The sequence below is a fragment of the Cynocephalus volans genome, chromosome 1 (genome assembly GCF_027409185.1).
Source record: "Cynocephalus volans isolate mCynVol1 chromosome 1, mCynVol1.pri, whole genome shotgun sequence".
Lineage (NCBI taxonomy): Eukaryota > Metazoa > Chordata > Mammalia > Dermoptera > Cynocephalidae > Cynocephalus > Cynocephalus volans.
This window is the reverse complement of record NC_084460.1, coordinates 30,864,038-30,886,345: the sequence shown is the minus strand read 5'-3', so window position 1 is coordinate 30,886,345 and position 22,308 is coordinate 30,864,038. Positions and strand designations below refer to the sequence as shown.

At 42.6% G+C, this 22,308-nt stretch overlaps 1 protein-coding gene across 2 annotated transcripts in view; it reads left to right on the top strand.

Moving 5' to 3' along the window:
* The first annotated feature begins 8,120 nt into the window (after window positions 1–8,120).
* Window positions 8,121–22,308, top strand: part of GSS (glutathione synthetase) — a 29,753-nt gene continuing 15,565 nt past the window's right edge. For both annotated transcript variants that reach the window (XM_063106270.1, XM_063106261.1), the window contains exons 1-2: window positions 8,121–8,181; window positions 10,808–10,942. In XM_063106270.1, the coding sequence (XP_062962340.1) occupies window positions 10,814–10,942 (129 nt within the window). In that variant the 5' untranslated portion in view covers window positions 8,121–8,181; window positions 10,808–10,813. The remainder of the gene's footprint in view (window positions 8,182–10,807; window positions 10,943–22,308) is intronic.

Below are 22,308 nucleotides of genomic sequence, written 5' to 3'. Positions count from 1 at the left end.
TCATCTCCTCCATGTGGGTGGCTCACCACAGCCACCACGATATCCATGGCTGCCGCGAAAATGGCTAGACGCCACAACCACCATGCAGATGGTCTGCCAGCCACTGGAGGAGTGCATTGAAACAAGAAGAGTCACAAGCAGAGACAAAGAAAGGAGAATGTCTCTCCCCACAGAGCCCATTTCAGAGTGACAGAAGAGGCATCTGCTCTATGATTGTATTGGGGGACCTGATAGTGCTTCTCAGCATTGGACAGATCATTTGGGCAGCAAATCAACAGAGTAACCATTATTCTTTCAGAATGAGAGAGGAAATCTAGGATGACAAGAGGGGGGAGGGGGGAGGGAAAAGGGGAAGGGGAGGGATTGGACAAGGGGCATAAAGAATAATTACAATCTGTAACAATACATATGCTAGTAATATTGATTTGAACACCATATCTCAATGTTGAACCTTTGAAATATTTATAATCAATTTTGATTCAATAAAAATTAAATTTAAAAAAACCCTGAAAACTCTGCATCTCGGTGAAGATGTAGAACAAGGGCAATTCTAATACATTGCTGGCAAGAGTGCAGATTTGTAAAACCACTTAGAAGAGACATTTTGTATTATCTAGTAAATATGAACACGTTCATGACCTTCAACATGCTGCACAAGGAAGCACCTATTAGACTTATCATTTGTAATAGCAAAATACTAAAGACAACCCAAAAGACCACTCACAAGAGAAGAGACAAACAAAATGTGGTATTTTCTGCAATGAAACCTATAGAGCAATGAAAAAAGAATGAACTAGAATTACTCTTATCAACATGATGACTCTCCTAACACTGAATGAGAAGAGCTGCACAAGAATATATAAAATATGTTACCTTTTCAAGTCCAAATACCATGAAAAACAGTACCATATGTTGTTTAGAAACACACCTAGTAAAAGGATAAAAAATGCATAGGACCTGCCTCACACCATATACAAAAATTAACTCAAAATGAGTCAAAGACTTAAATTTTTTTGTCTTATTTTATTCTTTATTCTCAAAGGCGTAAATGAAAGAGCTAAAACTATAAAATGCTTAGAAGAAAACACAGGTGAAAATCTTTGTGAACTCGGATTAGGCAACAGTTTCTTAGATATGACATTCAAAGCACAAGAAACCAAATAAGAAAATAGATAAATTGGATTCAACAAAATGAAAACCATTTGCTCTTCAAAGAACACTATAAAGAAACTGAAAATAATACCCACCAAATGGGAGAAACTATTTGCAAATCATATTATCTGATAAGGTGTATTAGTCAGGGTTCTCCAGAGAGATAGAATCAATAGGATATGTTATAATTACATGAGAGGGATTTATTAGGGGAATTAGCTCACGTGATTATGAAGAAAAGTCCCACGATAGGCCGTCTATAAACTGGATGCTGGTAGCGTGGCTCAGTCCAAGTCCAAAGGCCTCAGAACCAGGGAAGCTGATGGTGTTTTTGGTGTAAGTTCTGGAACCCAAAAGCTGAAGAGTCTCAAGCTCTGATGTCCACAGACAGGAGAGAAGAGTGTATCCCAGTTCCAGTGGACAGGGAGAGCTTCACCTCTTTCCTCTGTCTTTTGTTCTCTCCAGACCCCCAGTGGATTGGATGGTTCCCACCCACACTGAGAGTGGGTCTTTCACACCCAGGCCACTCAGACTCTCATACTAATCTCTGCTGGAAACACCCTCTTGGACACACCTGAAAAGATTGCTTTACCAGGTTTCTCAGCATTCCTTCATCTAACCAAGTTGACATCTAGAATTTTAACCTTCACAAGTCCACCCCTTGTCAACTTGGTAGCCATACTATCTCCTTAAATCACACTTAATTTTCAAATGGTACAATAACATAATAGTTTTGCCTAACATGATACATTATCCTGCATACAACTGGAAACGCATTAGTCCCTTTCCAAGAAGAAAAAGGTAAAGTCCTTACATGATATTTACCCTTCTCCCAATATCCCATAACTTAAAATTGCAAATACTATGGGCCAGCCCATGGCTCACTCAGGAGTATGGTGCTGAAAACACCAAGGCCACGGGTTCGGATCCCATATAGGGATGGTCAGTTAGCTCACTGGGTGAGTGTGGTGCTGACAACACCAAGTCAAGGGTTAAGATCCCCTTACCGGTCATATTTTGAAAAAAAAAAATTTGCAAATTCTATGAAGTAAGGTTAACAACATTTAAATGCTGGTGTAAAGTCAGTAAGTCTCATGGTACATGATAGAGAACAAGAGGAACAAAAACAGAGATAATTGCTTAATATGTGTACAGTATATATACATAGAGACATTCTTAACACAAGGAGAACAATTACAATCCTCATTTCTGTAACTGGTCACGTGGTCGAAGCTGGTATTTATAACTTCCTTCTTTTACTACCCATTCTGTATTCCCTTTGCCTTCAGCGAGCACCTCAGCAGGTTGTGGTTCTTTACCTGGTGGAGTAATTTATAAAGAAGAGAGGTTTATTTGGCCTATGATTCTGGGACAGTTGCATCTGGCACGGGCCTCAGACTGCTTCTACTCGTTGTGGAAAGTGGCAGGGAGCTGGCGGGTACAAGCAGATCACATGGCAAGAGGAAGCAAGAGAGAAGAAGCAAGAGAGAGAGAGAAGGTGCCAGGGTTTTTTTAAGCAACAAGCTCTCATGGTAACTAATAGAGCGAGAACTCACTCATTAATCCCCCCTCCCTCAGGGAGAGCATTAATCCATTCATGAGGGATCTGCCCCCATGACTCAATCAGTTTCCAACACTGCCACAATGGAGATCAAATTTCCACATGAGTTTTGGAGGGGACAACACATCCAAACTCCATCATAAGGGTCTAGTATTCAGAACATATAAAGAACTCCTGCAACTCAACAATAAAAAGACAAATAATTTAAAAATGGGCAAAGGATTTGAACACTTTTCTAAAGGAGATATACAAATGGCCAATAAACACATGAAAAGATGTTCAACATCATTAGTCATTAGGAAAATGCAAATCAAAACCACAATGAGATACCACTTCACACCAACTGGGATGGCCATAATTCAACAGACAGACAAGTATTAATGAGGATATAAAAAGTGGAACTCTCATACATTACTACCACTTTGGAGAACAGTAAGCAGTTCCTCAAAAAGTTAAACACAGTTACTATATGACCCAGAAATTCTATTCCTAGGTATCTACAAGAGAATTGAAAAGATAACATTCGAACAAAAACCTGTACACAAGTGTTCATAGCAGCATTATTCACAATAGCAAAGAGTAGAAACAACCCAAATGTCCATCAACTGTTTAATGGATGAACAAAGTGTGGTATATCCACACAACGAAAGACTATTCAGCCTTATAAAGAAATAAAGTTCTGATCCATGCTACAACACGGATGAACCTTGCCAACCTTATGCTAAATGAAAGAAGCTAGTCACAAAAGGCCACATATTGTATGGTTCCATTTATATGAAATGTCTAGAATAGGCAAATACATAGGGAAAGTAAATTACTGGTTGCCAGGGGCTGGGGAGACAGAATGGGGACTGAGTGCTAATGGGTATTGGGTTTCTTTTTGGAGTGATGAAAATGTTCTGCAATTAGATAGTGGTAATGGCTTACAATCTTGTGAATACAGATACTCCTCAACTTACAATGGAGTTACCTACCAATAAACTCACTGTAAGTCAAAAACATTTAATACTCTCAATAAACCCATCATAAAGCCAAAAAATCATAAGTCAAACCACCTAAGTCCAGATGCTCCTCAACTTATGGTGTTATGTCCCAATAAACCTATCCTAAAGACAAACATTTTTTTTTTTTTTTGGCAGCTGGCCAGTGTGAAAATTCTAAATTAAACCATCATAAATCAAGGACTGTCTGTATACTAAGAACCACTGAATAGTATACTTTAAAGGGATGAATTTATGATATATGAATTATACCTCAATAAAAAATAAATATAGATATTAACACCAGATTCAGATAAATCTTTACCTCTGTGGGGGCGTTCAGTCACGGTGGGGCACACAGGGGCTTCAGCAATATTAGTAATGTTTTATTTTACCAACTGGATGGTAGGTATGTGGGTGTTCATTATACTAACCTTTATACTTTTCTCGATGTTTTTATAATACATTTTTAAAGTATTTACTGAGTGTTGACCTAGATCAGGCCCTGGGCTACCTGGGTGGTGTATGGTGAGTAAAATCAGATCCCATCCTGCTCAAAAGTAAGTGGATAAGCAGTAAGTGGAGAAGAGGGTCTGTGAGTAAGTCATCTCTACTGTATGGGCTTCTGTTTCCTCATGGGTACAATGAAAGCTGGACTAGAAGCCTGTTAGTAGACGGTCTCTGAGGTTCCTGCAGGCCCAGAAGCATGACTTCCTTTTTCAGCCCACAGCACTTCCAAGAGTTCATCATGCACAATGAAGCACAGGCCCAGTCAGTTCTGGCACCGTTGCTCATCACGAGTGGGCCTGAGGCAAAGCCCAACTTCTGAGTCTGTTTCTTCTCAGTGAAATAAGGACAGTAGCTTCTCCCTCCCAGGATTACTTGTGGGGGTGTGAATGAGATAACACATATAAAGTGTCAGGGACAGATCTGGCACATAGTAAATCCTCAACACATGGGACAGTCCTCACTTTGATTCCACAGGCATTTCCTGAGCAGCAATATGGGCCAGGACTGTGCTAGGGGCTGGAAGACAGAGGAATTCCACTTTGAATGGCAAAGCAGTGGCCCCCAGCCAGGTGGGGAGACAACCTCATAAACAACAATACCAGGCAGGGTGATGTCACCATTAAAAAGAGATAGCAGCCATGTGCACAGATGCAGACCCTGGGACTGACAGAGATGTCCCAATCAAAAGGCATGGTCCAGACTTGGAGAGAGGCCCTCAAAGAGGGAACGGCAAAGCACAAAGTTAAGGGATTTGCATCCACTTGCACTGCAGTGTAGCCCTGCTTGTCTTTTTTCACCTAATTCAAACTCAAACGTTCTCACAAACCCTAAGAACAGAGACTGCAATGTATTCAAAAGTCAGCTTTGGAAAGCCTGAACTCATGGCACGTGCCAAGTACATATGTGGGAGCTCAGTGGCTAACAGTGCGAAGCTGTGTAGTCTTTGGCAAGTCAGGACACCTCTTCAAGCCTTCACTTCCCCAGCTGCAAAACAGAGACCATATGGTACTGACCTCACAGGGTTGTGGTGGAAAGAGAGATAATGACTGTAAAGTCATTAGCCAAGTACCTGGCACTTAGTGACCAGATCAAAGAAAATTATTAGGAAAAAATATATTTCACTTTGAAAGTGAGGAAAGTGGGATTTAGACAGGTGCATGACTTGCACATAGTCACATTGCTAGGTTGTGGAGTCAGGATTTGAAGCCAGATCTGTGCATCAAAAGCTCAGTGCATCATTTTTCTCTCTGCTCCAGAATCTTCAGCAGGTTCCCTGTCGTCCACTATCCTTGCCAGGGAGTGAGGGACCAGCAAAGGCTTGGGGCCAGAAAGACCTTGGGCAAGTTCCCTAATCCTGGGTTTCTTGATCTGAAATTCCTGAGTAGGTCTGAGAAGGTCTGTGCATTCCTCCACATGGTATATGCAAAAGTCTGTGTCTAATGTAGATTCTCAAAGGAGTCTACAGCCTCAATGGTGACAAACCACTGACTTGACCTCGCTTAGCATGTTTTCTTATGCACTCAGTGGGATACAGTACCTACCTTGAAAGGCTGTGAGGGGATTAAATAAGGTAATTTGTGAGAAGTACTTGGAATATCCTAAACTTTCACTAAATGTTAGTTTCCTTCTCTTCCCCCCCAGCCCCCCAGCCTATTTCCACCATGCAGCAAATATTACTGAGCATCTACTATGTGGCAGACATCATTCCAGGTGCTGGGAGTAAAGTGGCAAATAGGACAGATGCTGTCCCTGTTTTCATGGAGCTCACATTCTAGTGGAGGGAAACAACAAAAGTCACAATTGCAGATTCTAATAACTGCTAAGAAGAAAATACACAGGATAATGTGATACAGACTGATGGGGTGGGGTGGCATCTAAGGAAGAATATCTGAATGACAAGAAGGAGCCAGTCATGCCAGGATTTAGGGGCAATGCATCCAGGCAGAGGGAAAAGGAAGGGCAAAGCCTTGCTGCAAAGACCCTTGATTAAGAGCCCTTCCCTCCCAGTCCCACCACAAACTGTGTAACCTTGAACAAGTCACATAACTTCTTAGGCTCAGCTGCCACACCTACAAAATAGGAATAAAGACACCTTACCCTGACACAATCTGAGGGGATTTAACCAAAGGGCTGTAAAGATCTAGGATCCTCCTAAAATCTCACCAAAAGACAACTGAAATGCATCATTTGGCACCCATCTTGGAAGAGGGGAACCTGCACAGAGAACCCTGAGTCATGTGTTTTGATTTTTAATTTCATGCTGCACTAGAAACAGCTTCCTTTGTTCCTGGTTAACACAGTGGCCTTTTCCTGCCACAGGAGGCCTATTAGAGTAACTGCTGCTTCATATCCCTCTCAGGTACAAAAACAGACAGGGAAAGGACATTAGGAAGCACTGATCTGGCAATAACCAGACCCCCTACCTGCCCCTTATCCTTGCCACCACACACACAAGAAGATTGGAGGGCTCAGCCTATCTGGTAGTCAGAGAATGTACATACTTAAGGAATTGTAAGGATCTTGGTCCCTGGTTTGAGCCACTGACTTATAATCAGTCATAGTTCTGCCTCCTAAGTCTCTTTTTAATCTGTCGCCTTTGCTCCATCTCCATAGCCACTGCCCCAGCTCAGGCCTCATCGTCTCACACCTTAACTATCTCTCAGCTCTCTCTCTGGCCCTGGTCTCCCCACTTCCAAGACATTTGCCACACTCTAACCAGTGCCTAACACAAAACTGACCAGGTCTCTCCCCCGCTTAAAACCCTTAGCTCCCTATTGCCCCTTAGATAACAGCCAAACTCCTTTGCCTGGTTTCTGAGGCTGCCTCTCCAAGGCTGACCTCCTAACATCCTGCTCCAATCCCCAGGCCCTCCTCATTTTCTACACCAAACTCCTCATTGTATCTGAATCAAGCCTCAGATCTTATGCCTTTGCTGCTTTTGTTCCTGCTACTTGAAACACTGTCCCCATCCCAGCCTCTCACTTCCACCCCTACCTCCTTCACTGTCTATACTATTCCTACCCATCCTTCAAGGCCCCCAAAGCCTTCCCTGATTCCTGGAGAAAAAAACCCCACTGTTTACTGTCTATCATCTTAATCAAATTGAAAGCAGGGGCTGTGTTTTGTTCATGGTTAATTAATTCCCTAGGGACTGGCTTGATAAATTCCGTTTCACTAACTCATATCAGGTGCTTCAGATTGCGAACAATCCCATCACAACCCAGAAAGATGAAACAGTTAAGTCACTCGGGGCGTCAAGAGGTGAGGTGGGGGTAGGAATCATTAATCTGCTTATTTTAAAAACCGCCCCAGATCCTGATGAGAGTAGTATTGCAGATTTTGAGAAACACTGGGTCATCTCCAAACAGTGCTGACTTCACAATTCCTGGGAAAATGAAAATGCTCTCCTTTTGCCTCTAAGGCTTTTCCTGCTGCTGTCCTGGGTAAGAAAAATCAGGTTGGTTTTTTCTGGGACCTGGCTGGGCTGGGCTGGGAAACAGGCCTACGTTCCCATACTAGCTCCGTGCTAGAGACCCTAACGTGCTACAGGGACCCTGTACCAGTCTCTGCCCCGCTATTAGTACGCTCATGCCCACACCCATCAACTGTATGTCCCCGAAGACGTGACTGTCCTACTAAAAGCCTGTTTCCCCATTTTACACTGGACGTCGCTAGCTCTGACGGTCTCCAAGCTACGCATACCTGTAGCTCCCCGCCGACCTAACTGTTCCCTCCCCACTTTCTCAAAGTGCACTCCGCCTGGGTGCCGAAGCTTAACGCCAACACCGCCCTCACACGAACTGCCCCTTCCCGGCCGCCATCCAGCTCCACGCTCAGGTTCTATTTCCCCGCCCTACTCTTTAAGCCCCAGCCACGGCGGTCCGCGCAAGCGCCCTGGGTCGCACGGCGGTCCCGCCCCCTGAGCCTGGGTAACGGCGCGAGTGGACTGCGTGAGGTGCACGGAGAGACGACGAACGAGTAGGTTGCGGCGCGGGCATGGCGGCCGGCAAGGGTCACGTTTCCTCGGGAGGAAAGATGTGAGGGAGGGGTCGGGAGAGCGATTGGAACCTTGGAGACCAGGAGCTCTTGTAGCCCAAGCCCATCGCATGCACTGGGAAACCGATGTCCAGTGAGGGGGTTGGGCTGGCGCGTGTTTATCCCCGGGTTCCCAGATGTCCTGCCCCCAGATAGGACCAGTGTCTGGGACACGGTGCCAGCGAGGCTAGAACCAGAGTTTAACACCAACAACTGGGAGCGATTAGGATCAAACTTTGTCCAGGGTGAGAGCGGGCGGCAAGCCTGGGCAGGCGGCCGTGTGGTTGCCCGGGCTCTGTGCAAGCACTGGCCGTGGCCTTGGGATAAAGTCCGACCCGGTTTCCTTGTGGGCGTTTCAAGGCTTTCGGTGATCCGGCCCGGCTGTCATTCATTCATCATTCATTTAACTTTCACTCAATACAGTACTAGGCACTAGTACTAGGTAGAGAATTGATCAAGACAGACACTATTCCTACGGTACAGGGAAAAGTAATGGGCTGTAGAAACCCTGGGCGAAGAAGAACAGGGATGGCTTCGGAAACGAAACCATGAACGCTGGTCACGAGTGGTGGGTAGTGTACCAAAGAGAAAACAGCATGTGCCAAGGCCTGGACGGGGAAGAGAGGCTGGTGTGTATCCTGGTCACTGAAGATACCTCACTCTGAATCTAAGTGCCCAGGGAAGAGATGACGGTGACGGGACTAAGCTACTAAAGGTGGAGATGGAGAGAAATCAAGGAATTCAAAGTGCTATACGAGTATATGTGTATGTCTGACTCCAGAGCCTTGTTCTTTACTGTGAGTGCCCTCATCTCTCACCCAACAGGGATGTTATTAGGATCCTCGAGATCACGTGCTTATTCTTTCAAAATGTGCTGAGGCTGGAAGACTTTCATAATTGGTCTAGCACCAGCTCTGTCATGGGGAAAGGGGGACAGAGTTGAATGTGATGGAGGTTAGCTATCATTCTTTTAATTCTTTCTGGGGACCACTGAGTTGGGCAGCCATGTTCTGTTCTTAAAATTTAATGACAATAGGTCAGAACAAAACTAACGACTGGTGTTTCCAGATTTTTACCCAGGTCTCCTTTAACTCCTGAGCTGCAGAATGAATGAGTATCAAGGTGTGAGTTGGCACACATACCTGTGCCTCTGGGCAGTCGGACTCCTCCTCCCGTTACATTGGGCACTTGGATTTCAGTTGTTTCTATCCTGCTAATGTGATTTTTCAAAAATATTTTGTCTTTTGGTGCTATTATGTCTATATATAGAATACAATCATTTCCTGCTAGTAAGTTTAGTATAAGAGAGTATATTAGTCCATTTCTGTTCCTTATAACAAAATATCTGGAACTGGATAATTTGTTAGAAAACAAAATTTATTGCTTACAGACAGTTTTCGAGGCTGGGAAGTCCAAAGTCCTGTGAACACATCTGGTGAAGGCCTTGGTGGTGGTGACAGTGACCCAGGGGTTTCACATGACAGAAATGGGAGAACAAAGAGTGAGCTAAACTTCTCAGTTGGCTCCTTTTCAAGCCCTCAGAATCACATCCATGACCACCATTATTAATCCATTCACTAGGTATGGTCCTCACAATCTTATCACCTCTTCAAGGTCCCACCTTTTAACTACCATAATATGATTTCCTCAACAGTTACAGTCAGGATTAAGCTTCAATGACTTTGGGAGGCCATTCATTTTACTTCAGAGAGAGTCCATCTTATCCGCATTTCATGGTATTCCACAAAGAACATCTTCATTACCTCCAATGTAATTTGAGATCTGCTGATATGGGTTGTTGGAGCTAGAAATTAATAATCTACTGCAGTGGCTCCCATTCCAGGAAAGCTTGTTAAAAATACAGACCTCAACTCTTCAGAATCAGAATATCTGGGGTGGGACCTAGGAATCTGTACTCTTTTCCAAGCTTCCCAGATTGTCCAGCCAGGTTTAGAAACCATTCACCTACCCATCCCCTTTGTTTCACAGGTGTGGAATCTACAGCTCTGGGTTGGGGGGATGTGGAGGTGGGAAAGAACTTGCCCCAGTCACTTATGACATTAGTGCCTCTTTCTCCAATGAAGAACATTGGTCTGGGAGTTCAGGGATCTGCGTTTAAGTCCAGGCTCTACCAGTCATTACCTAGGGCAAGTCATTTCACCTCTCTGAGCCTCTGCCTCCTTACTGTGAGAGTAATGCCATTGCATTAGAAATCAAAAGATGGAGCTGGCCAGTTAGCTCATTTGGTTAGCGTGCAGTGTTATAACACCAAAGTCAGGGGTTCAGATCCCCATACCAGCCAGCACCCCCCCAAAAAAATATATATATATTAATGTATATATTTCATATATATAAATCCAAAGAGTGGCAATGGAAATGCTTTGTCAAGCTTTCTGTTTTGTGCACATGGAATTAAGAGCTGGGACTAGCTAGTGTTTATTCCCCTGCACCACACTGTCTCATCCAACAGAGATCAGAGTCTCACTGTGTTGGCAGTTGCTGTCAGTCAGTTTCAGTGTTTGCTGGGCTGCAGGCCATCTGTCACCAAGCTCTCCTCTGTCTGTCGCAGGTTGGGATGGCCACCAGCTGGGGGAGCCTCTTGCAGGATGAGCAGCATTTGGAGGAGCTGGCAAGGCAGGCCATGGACCGGGCCCTGGCAGAAGGAGTGTTGCTGAGGACCTTACAGGAGCCTAGCTCCTCGGATGTAAGCCCCCAGCCCCTCCCACAGCACTAACCACACTGCTCTGGATGCTCCTCCCTCAGCACTGATGACACTGCTCTGGATGCCACTGCCCACTGTCTGGCCCCTGTCTGGCTAGGGGCAGCTCCTTTGGGTCAGAGACCACAACTCTTTTGTCTTACTTTATTTTTTTTCAAGAACTAAAATTGATCTCTAGAAGTAAGTAAAGTAAAAAGCAGCATGCTGGAGTAATCAAATTTAAATCTGGGGTTTGGAGTGTGACTTAAGCAAGTTATTTAACCTCTCAGCTGCAAGTTTTTCAAATATAAAAAAGCGATAATAATAGGACCTACCTCACTGGGTTGGTAAGAGAATTAGAAGATAATTCCCACAAAGCACTTTTTCCCAGTGAGCTATTATATATTAAGACACCTTAATCATACTACCTTCTCTGTAATTGATTTGTGGTATATCTTTTCAGGTCCTTCTTTCTTCATTTATACACATAGATATTATATGTAGAAATATGTAGTTTTTAAAAAGACAGATTGGATACATATTATTGTATTACATGTTTTTGTTTTTCATTTAACAGTCTGTCTTAGAACTCTTTCTAATGCCTTCCATTAGTGTCAGCTTCATTCTGATGCATAGTATTACAGGTGTGGATGTATCCCAGTTTATCATTCCCCTACCAATGGCTATTTAGGTGATTTATAATGTTTTTATGACTACACATAGCACTACAGGGAACATCCACGTACATGTGTATACCTGTTTAGGTTCCTGTACGTAAGTGTTTCTCTGGAGTTGCTTCATAAAAATAGGACTGTTGAGTCCAAACCACATCTTTTTAAAATCTCATCCTTTAAAAAAAACTTTTTTATCTTGTGGTTGGGTAAGACATTTTTATGGTTCGAAGTTCAGAGGGTATGAGTTTGTAGTTTAGCCTTCCCTTCCATATTTTCTAGCTACTTAATTCTCCAGCACTAAAGTCAGCCTGTGTTCTAGTGTTCTTGTTTATCCTTTCAACTAGTTTATTCCTAACAAGTAAATATGTATATATTTTCCCCCACTTTTTACACAAAGAAGCATACTAGACAAGCTCTTCTGTACCTTGCTTTTTTTTTTTTAAACTTAACAGTATACCTTAAAGACCATCCATATTGGTGGCTAAAGAGCTGCCGGCATCTTTTTTTTTTTTTTACCCTACCACATTCTTTTTTGTCTCTGTGTGCCCAGAACCTAGTAGAGGCCTGGTGGAGAGTCTAGTCCCAGTAAATTTGCTGAGGCCCAAGTATATGAGAATGGCTGTCACCTACGGCAAGCTGATGCTGTGGAAGGTCTGCCTCTGGCTTTGGGTTGTGAACTGCTTGGGTTGTGAACCTAGATTTTGTGAACTGCTTGTCTGAATCCAGGATGAAGCATATTCCCTTTCAAGCTTTTATTTCTTCCGTTAATCAATAGTATAGTGTGAAGTTCCAGCAGTTGGTCTTTCTGGGAGTTAATGAAGCCTAGAAAAGGCACAATCCTTAAAGAGATTTCTAATCCAGACAAAAAGACAGGAAGTAGACATGCATGTATGTGTGTGATTTCATTGCACATGTTTGGCAGGTGCCTGCTCTCTGCTGGGCCATTCTAGGCACTGAGGACAGAGAGGTTCTAGCCTCTGGAGCTCATGGTCTAGATGGAGAATGTGTCACAGACAAAATTAAAGAATGTCTGTTCTGGGAGGAAGCATAGGCAGTCTGCTGCACAATATTAGCTATCATTGATTATTTATTATGTGTGAGGAAGTATTTTATACTTTTTGGAATTACTGACTCATTAAACCCTCACCACAATAAAGATGAAGACAGCAAGGCCTGGAGAGGTTAAGTAATTCGCCTGAGGTCATTTAAATGGTGGAATAATTGACAGAGTCAGAATTTAAACTCAAGGCATTTGGCTCCCAAGTCCATGCTCTTACTGCCCATGCTTTATTGCATCTCCCAGGATACTGGATAGGACATCTGGAAGAAGGAGTAATTCATTATGATTAGAGGATTTGGTGTTTGAACTAGACATTAAAAGACAAACGGGTGAAAGGAACAGCATAGCAGAGGCCCAAAAGTAGGAAAAGGCAAAAAATGTTCAAGAGAATGCAGCTGAAATGCAGGGCACATAAGTGGATATAGTGGGAAAGAAGGCAGGCCAAAGTCAGAAAGCAAAAGGCTTAGATACTGGGCAGAGGAGGAATGTGGACTTTATCCTGTAGATTGGGGCTGTAAACCAGCCATATGAAGGCTGAATATTTGGCTCTTGCAGTGTTTAGGGAGTTAATTTATTTTTTAAATAGGTAATACATGAACAGGGTACAAAATTCAAAAGAATATTCATTGTAGAGTAAGTCTCCTTCCTCCAGCCACTGTTGCCCTCTCCAGAGGCAAACATTGTTAACAGTTTTTTTTTTTTTTTTTATTTTGTCGATATACATTGTGGCTGATTATTGCTCCCCATCACCAAAACCTCCCTCCCTTCTCCCTCCCCCCCTCCCCCCCAACAATGTCCTTTCTGTTTGCTTGTCGTATCAACTTCAAGTAATTGTGGTTGTTATATTTTCTTCCCCCCCCAGTTTTGTGTGTGTGTGTGTGTGTGTGTGTGTGTGTGTGTGTGTGTGAATTTATATATTAATTTTTAGCTCCCACCAATAAGTGAGAACATGTGGTATTTCTCTTTCTGTGCCTGACTTGTTTCACTTAATATAATTCTCTCGAGGTCCATCCATGTTGTTGCAAATGGCAGTATTTCATTCGTTTTTATAGCTGAGTAGTATTCCATTGTGTAGATGTACCACATTTTCCGTATCCACTCATCTGATGATGGACATTTGGGCTGGTTCCAACTCTTGGCTATTGTAAAGAGTGCTGTGATGAACATTGGGGAACAGGTATACCTTCGACTTGATGATTTCCATTCCTCTGGGTATATTCCCAACAGTGGGATAGCTGGGTCGTATGGTAGATCTATCTGCAATTGTTTGAGGAACCTCCATACCATTTTCCATAGAGGCTGCACCATTTTGCAGTCCCACCAACAATGTATGAGAGTTCCTTTTTCTCCGCAACCTCGCCAGCATTTATCGTTCAGAGTCTTTTGGATTTTAGCCATCCTAACTGGGGTTAGATGGTATCTCAATGTGGTTTTGATTTGCATTTCCCGGATGCTGAGTGATGTTGAGCATTTTTTCATATGTCTGTTGGCCATTTGTATATCTTCCTTAGAGAAATGCCTACTTAGCTCTTTTGCCCATTTTTTAATTGGGTTGCTTGTTTTCTTCTCGTAAAGTTGTTTGAGTTCCTTATATATTCTGGATATTAATCCTTTGTCAGATGTATATTTTGCAAATATTTTCTCCCACTCTGTTGGTTGTCTTTTAACTCTGTTAATTGTTTCTTTTGCTGTGCAGAAGCTTTTTAGTTTGATATAATCCCATTTGTTTATTTTTCCTTTGGTTGCCCGTGCTTTTGGGGTCATATTCATGAAGTCTGTGCCCAGTCCTATTTCCTGAAGTGTTTCTCCTATGTTTTCTTTAAGAAGTTTTATTGTTTCAGGGTGTATATTTAAATCCTTAATCCATTTTGAGTTGATTTTAGTATACAGTGAGAGGTATGGATCTAGTTTCATTCTCCTGCATATGGATATCCAGTTATCCCAGCACCATTTGCTGAAGAGGCAGTCCCTTCCCCAGTGAATAGGCTTGGTGCCTTTGTCAAAGATCAGATGGCAGTAAGTGTGTGGGTTGATTTCTGGATTCTCTATTCTATTCCATTGGTCAGTGTGTCTGTTTTTATGCCAGTACCATACTGTTTTGGTTATTATAGCTTTGTAGTATAGCTTAAAGTCAGGTAGTGTTATGCCTCCAGCTTTATTTTTTTTGCTCAGCATTGCTTTGGCTACGCGTGGTCTTTTATTGTTCCATATAAATGTCTGGATAGTTTTTTCCATTTCTGAGAAAAATGTCTTTGGAATTTTTATGGGGATTGCATTGAATTTGTTTATCACTTTGGGTAGTATGGACATTTTCACTATGTTGATTCTTCCAATCCAAGAGCATGGGATATCTTTCCATCTTCTTGTATCCTCTCTAATTTCTCTCAGCAGTGGTTTGTAGTTCTCATTATAGAGATTTTTCACATCCTTGGTTAACTCAATTCCTAAGTATTTTATTTTTTTGGTGGCTATTGTAAATGGGCAGGCTTTCTTGATTTCTCGTTCTGCATGTTCACTATTGGAGAAAAGAAATGCTACTGATTTTTGTGTGTTGATTTTGTATCCTGCTACTGTGCTGAAATCATTTATCAATTCCAGCAGTTTTTTTGTAGAGGTTTTAGGCTGTTCGATATATAGGATCGTGCCATCTGCAAACAGGGACAGTTTGACTTCATCTTTTCCAATCTGGATGCCCTTTATTTCCTTCTCTTCTCTGATTGCTCTGGCTAGTACTTCCAACACTATGTTGAATAGGAGTGGTGAGAGTGGGCATCCTTGTCTAGTTCCTGTTCTTAAAGGAAAAGCTTTCAGCTTTTCCCCATTCAGGATGATATTGGCAGTGGGTTTGGCATATATGGCTTTAATTATGTTGAGATACTTTCCCTCTATACCTAACTTATAGAGGGTCTTTGTCATGAATGAGTGCTGAACTTTATCAAATGCTTTTTCAGCATCTATAGAGATGATCATATGGTCCTTGTGTTTGATTTTATTAATATGATGTATCACATTTATTGATTTGCGTATGTTGAACCAACCTTGCATCCCTGGGATGAATCCCACTTGATCGTGATGGATAATTTTTCGTATGTGTTGCTGTATTCTGTTTGCTAGTATTTTAGTGAGGATTTTTGCATCTATATTCATCAAGGATATCGGCCTGTAGTTTTCTTTTTTGGTTATATCTTTACCTGGTTTTGGTATCAGGATGATGTTTGCTTCATAGAATGAGTTTGGGAGATTTGCATCTGTTTCAATCTTTTGGAATAGTTTGTAAAGAATGGGTGTCAATTCCTCTTTGAATGTTTGGTAAAATTCTGCTGTGAATCCATCTGGTCCTGGGCTTTTCTTTGTTGGGAGCCTTCTGATAACAGCTTCAATCTCCTTTATTGTTATTGGTCTGTTCAAATTTTCTACGTCTTCATGGTTCAGTTTTGGGAACTTGTGTGTGTCCAGAAATTTATCCATTTCCTCCAGATTTTCAAATTTGTTGGCGTATAGTTGTTTATAGTAGTCTCGAATGATTCCTTGTATTTCAGATGAATCAGTTGTAATATCGCCTTTTTCATTTCTAATTTTTGTTATTTGAGTCTTCTCTCTTCTTTTTTTTGTTAGCCATGCTAATGGTTTGTCAATTTTATTTATCTTTTCAAAAAACCAACTTTTTGATTCGTTGATCTTTTGAAATGTTTTTTGGTTTTCAATTTCATTCAGTTCTGCTCTGATCTTAATGATTTCTTTCCATCTGCTAACTTTAGGTTTGGATTGTTCTTGTTTTTCTAGTTCTTTAAGGTGAAGTGTTAAGTTGTTCACTTGCCATCTTTCCATTCTTCTGAAGTGAGCGTTTAATGCAATAAATTTCCCCCTCAGTACTGCTTTTGCAGTATCCCACAGGTTTTGGTATGATGTATCACTGTTTTCATTAGTTTCAATAAATTTTTTGATTTCCTGCTTGATTTCTTCTTGGACCCATATGTCATTAAGTAGAATGCTGTTTAATTTCCATGTGTTTGTATACTTTCCAGAGTTTCGTTTGTTATTAATTTCTAGTTTTAATCCATTGTGGTCTGAGAAGATACATGGGATAATTGCAATTTTTTTGAATTTATTGAGACTTGATTTGTGACCTAATATGTGATATATCCTGGAGAATGATCCATGTGCTGATGAGAAGAATGAATATTCTGAGGTTGTTGGGTGGAATGTTCTGTAGATATCTGCCAATTCCAATTGGTCTAGAGTCTTGTTTAGATCTTGTGTTTCTCTACTGATTCTTTGCCTAGATGATCTGTCTAATATTGACAGTGGGGTGTTCAGGTCCCCTGCTATTATGGTATTAGTGTCTATTTCCTTCTTTAGGTCTAATAGAGTTTGTTTTATAAATCTGGCTGCTCCAACATTGGGTGCGTACATATTTATGATTGTTATGTCTTCTTGATGGATCAGTCCTTTTATCATTACGTAGTGTCCCTCATTGTCTCTTTTTATGGTTTTTAGTTTAAAGTCTATTTTGTCAGATATAAGAATAGCTACTCCAGCTCGTTTTTCTTTTCTGTTTGCATGGTAAATCTTTTTCCATCCTTTCACTCTTAGTCTATGTGAATCTTTATGGGTGAGGTGGGTCTCTTGTAGGCAGCATATAGTTGGGTCCTCCTTTTTGATCCAGTCACCCAGTCTGTGTCTTTTGATTGGGGAATTTAAGCCTTTTACATTAAGGGTTGTTATTGAAAGATGTTGATTTATTCCTAGCATTTCATTGGTTGTTTGGTTGTCTTAGGTGTCTTTTGTTCCTTGCTTTCTGATTTACTGTTTGGTTTCTGTGTTTGTTGGTTCCTTAGGTTGTAGATAGCGTTTTTGTTTGCTTGTTTTCTCTTCATGAATGCCATTTTTATTATACTAGCAGGTTTAGATTTTTCTTGGGTTTTTATGGCAGTGGTAGTTATTTTTCAGGAACCAAACCCAGTACTCCCTTGAGGATTTCTTGTAAGGGTGGTCGTGTGGTAGTGAACTCCCGCAGTTTTTGTTTGTCTGAGAAATATACTATTTGCCCTTCATTTCGGAAGGATAGCCTTGCAGGGTAGAGTATTCTTGGCTGGCAATCTTTGTCTTTTAGTATTTTGAAAATATCATCCCATTCCTTTCTAGCTTTTAGGGTTTGTGATAAAAAGTCTGATGTTAGCCTGATTGGGGCTCCCTTATAGGTGATTTGACGCTTCTCTCTTGTAGCTTTTAAGATTCTCTCTTTGTCTCTGAGTTTTGCCAGTTTGACTATGACATGTCTTGGAGAAGGCCTTTTTGGGTTGAATACTTTTGGAGATCGTTGAGCTTCCTGGATCTGAAGATCTGTGACTTTTCCTATACCTGGGAAGTTTTCTGCCACTATTTTTTTGAATATGTTTTCAATGGAATCTCCATTTTCCTCCCCTTCTGGAATACCCATGACTCGGATATTTGAGCACTTAAGGTTGTCTGATATCTCTCTCAGATTTTCTTCAATGTCCTTGATTCTTTTTTCTTTCTTTTTGTCTGCTTGTGTTATTTCAAACAGCCCATCTTCAAGTTCAGAGGTTCTCTCTTCAACTTCGACAAGCCTGCTGGTTAAACTCTCCGTTGTGTTTTTTATTTCGCTGAATAACTTCTTCAGTTCAGCAAGTTCTGCTACATTTTTTTTCAGGACATTGATTTCTTTGTACATTTCCTCTTTCAGATCCTGTATACTTTTCCTCATTTCATCATGATGTCTAGCTGAGTTTTCTTGTATCTCATTCAGTTTCCTTAGAATTATCACTCGAAATTCCTTGTCAGTCATTTCAAGGGCTTCTTTTTCTATAGCATCTAGAGTTTGAGATTTATTAACTTTTGGTGGTGTACTTTCTTGATTTTTTGTATTTCTGGTATCTTTTTTTTGATGTTTATTCATTGTGGCAGGGGGTTTCACAGTCCACCGGTTTGAGACTAATGAATAACTAGGATGTTGCTGTGGTTGCCAATTCCGTATGGCTACCTCCGTGGCTGCTCAGTTGGCCTCTAGTGCCTTGTGTGTGTGGTTGCCTCGGGTCTTGGGCTTCTCCAGGGAGCCACCTTTCTGGTCAGCTTGGACTCTGCTGGGCTGGTGGATCACGTACCACAGGGTGGGTGATCGCTGTTGAGCTTTCACTTCCTGTGCAGGACTTCTCCCTGTTCCATGTGCTCTGGCCCAGGCTGTTGGATCATGCAGTGGCGACCCTACAGGGTTTGTGGTTTCTGTCGAGTCTCCGCCTCCCTGGCCGCACGTCTCCCCACTCTGTGCGCACTGTGCTGGGCTGGGGCGTGTCTTCTGCAACCCTCGTCTATCAGCTGGGCCTTCAAGACCCTGCTCGGCACCGCCTTGCCCAGGAAGTCTACCAGGTTTCTGCTAGGCACAGACGACCGGTCACTCTGGGTGCCTTTGTAGCACTGTGTAGATCTTTCTCGGGACTTGTTCACCTTTGTATCCCCTGGTATAAACCGAGTCTTGCGCCCGCCTGCAGCCAGCTCTCCGGCAGATTCGAGCGGACCTGGGAACTCTCCTACCACACTATTCCCAACCAGAAATTGGTTAGGCTTTTTTCCGAACTGGTGGCCGCAGAGATGGTATCTGCCTCCCTGTAACAGGAAGTTTACCAGGGGCCGGAGTCCAGGGTGTGGTGGAGTGACTGTCGGCCCGCCCGTCCTTCCTTGCCCTCCCGACACTGGCCGGGGACACCCCACGCCACCAACCCGCCAGAGAACCGCGGAGGGAGTGGGAGGGGAGGCCGGCCCGCAGGCTCCGGAAAGTCCCGCGCCGGGCCAAGCAAGTGGGAAGGTTCAGTGAGGGCCGAGCCGGGCGGAGCTGCCAGCACTTGGGAAAATGGAGGCAGCCCCGGGGCGGTGAGTGGCCTGGTGGTGCAGGCGGGAGCCGGGTGGGCGTCAGCCCCCCAAACAGGGCTGGTCCAGGGGTCACTCACAGGGTTGTGCCAGGTCGGGTGCTCACTCTCTGCCTCTGGTTTGCCGCCTTCCCCATTCTCGGCCGCTGCCGCCTCAGGCTGTTCAGTCACGGCGAGGCTCGGGCGCTCCCAGGAATCTTCTTTAATGCCGGCCTGAAACCTCGAATCCTGAATAGGGCAGCTGGCCGCCTTCAGCGCGGCCCCGGCCTCTGGGATCCTGTCTGCATCCACAGCAGCCCTGGCGCCGTGTTCCCTGTTTCGAGACTCGCTTTTGCAGCTAAGAAACAGTTCTTTTCCTGCTCCACACTTCAAAGCTGTTGCCTGTAAATGAGGCAGCCTCTCCTGCCGGGGGCAAAGTGGCGGTCACCCCCCACGACCGGCCACCAGCAGCGGTCCTCCCTTAAGAGATGGTAAGAGGAAGGTCCACAAGTTTCCCGGTTGCCTGAGGCCCAGTGGCCGCCTTTTCCACCTCAGCTACTCCGCGCCAACCGCCGCAGCCACCGCCATCTTGAAAAAAACCTTAACAGTTTTTTTCACCAGAGTGTTTTTAAAAAGTCAGGGCCAACATTTTTTTTAAAAATCATTAAATTAAAAAAAAAAAATCAAGCTACCCAGCTGGTCTTGAAAAATTCGATCATCTGGCAGCTCTGGCCCGTTCTACTGCATGGCAACAATTGGCTAGAACAGAGTTCTGGCCACCCCCTTTAGATGAGATGCAAGTTCTTCTGTTTGCCACAGTTCCCATCACTCCCTGTTGTTTCCCTGACTATAAAGCTGAATTTTATTGTCATTCATGTGCTATAGTTTTTCTTCTAGTGGAATGATGTTATTCTATGTTCACTTCTCTATCAAAAATGAGAAGACTGTGTTTTTCAGCCTTTAGCCTCTGGACAGCAAAGGACAGCCACATACCATTGATCCTGAATTTAAGTGGGTATAACGAGTCCTGGGGACAGAGGCAGAAGGCAGTCTTAGCAGAAAAACTCTTTAAAAGTTTTTCAGGCTAGATGGTACTTGTTGGTGGAGGCAAAGTTCTGAGTTTTAAAGCCAAGGATATGCCCCTGGAGTCATCATACATGCACTCAGGGGATTAGGTCACCCCTTACATAATGTGCAGCAATTCCCATTCTAATTCATAAAGGCTTCAGGCCGAATAAGCCTTACTCTCACAAATACCCTTCTTCAGTTTTGTCTGGAAATAGATGCTGAGGAGGGTAATTTGGGGATTATCTACCAAAATTTTAAATGGATTTACTCTAATTACCTGATATTTCCACTTCTAAAAATTTTGAATCTATGGACTTTCTCACACACAAAATACTTAGAATGTATATTTTAGGATACTTATTGAAGCACTGATTGTAATGGGGGAAAAAAGAAACCTCCTAAATATTCAATAGAAGGCTAGGTTCAATAAATTATGGTATATCCAGAGTAGAATACTACACAACCATTAAAACAAATGAGAGTGCTCTATTTGAACATATAAGGAAATATTTAAAAAGCTAGGGACAAAACATGTATGTATTGTATGCTGTGTGTAAAGAAAGAGAAAATATATGTGTATACATATATGTATGTCAATATAAAGATGTCTGGAAGGATGTGTGAGACACTAATATAGCAATTGCCTCTGGGGAAGAGACCTTGGTGACTGGGGCCAGAGTGGCAATGAGAAACACTTCTCACTATGTATCCTTATGTCTCTTTTGAATGTTACATCTTGTGTTTGTACTGTCTATTCAAAATAATAATATTTTAATAATAAATATATAAATGCCAAATTCTGACACCATAAACTTGTTATACCATAATGGCAACTTATTAACTCAAAGGTTACACTAAGGAATGCTTCATAATACAAATCACAAAGTCTTATCATCTCTTACCCAAGTTCTAATTCATTTGTTGTTGAGAATCTCAGAATACATTTTCCCTTTCTAGAAACGGTGTCCTAGATAGTATTTGGGTTTCTTGGCTATATCAAAGTCCAAAGAACCCAGAATGCAGCTGAATTCCAGGCCTGTTAACCTGAGTCACCCTCTCTAACATTGAGGGGAAAACCACTCCTGGCTTCTGCTCAGAGGGCCAGAGTTCATTTCTGCTGCAGCCCTACCAGTGGGACTCACCTCTACCCAAACAAAAGGCAAGGGGACTGGGGTATGAGCTCCTGACATGGAGAGGGGCCTGGACTTGAATACCAAACAGCTAGGGGCTCACCTGTGTGTGTGTTGTTTAGTAACCATCCTAGATCAATTCCCAGCACCACTTGCCAGCTGGATATAATTTGGATCTGTAACTTAACCTCACTATCTCAGGTCCCTTATCTAAATGTGGATATTAATAGTATCTTCCTCATAGGGTTAAATGATGGATCCATGTAATGTACTTAAAACAGTGCCTAGTGCACAGTAAAATCTCAATAATATTTTGTGAAGGTTTTTTTTGTTTAGTTATTTGTTTTTTGCTTCTCTCTTTTTTTTTTTTCTATGTAGAGATAAAATGTCACAGAATCTGGAAGCTCTCTTTGTACCCCTTCCTCATTCTTTTCCCCTCCCTCCCCTCCTTGAGGTAACCACTATTCTGCAGTTGGTTTGTCCTCACTAAATATAGGCCAGACTTTCCATGGAGTTATGGTTGCAGGAAGACAGCCCATTCACAGGTGCATTACCTCTGCCTCACTCTCTCTCCTTG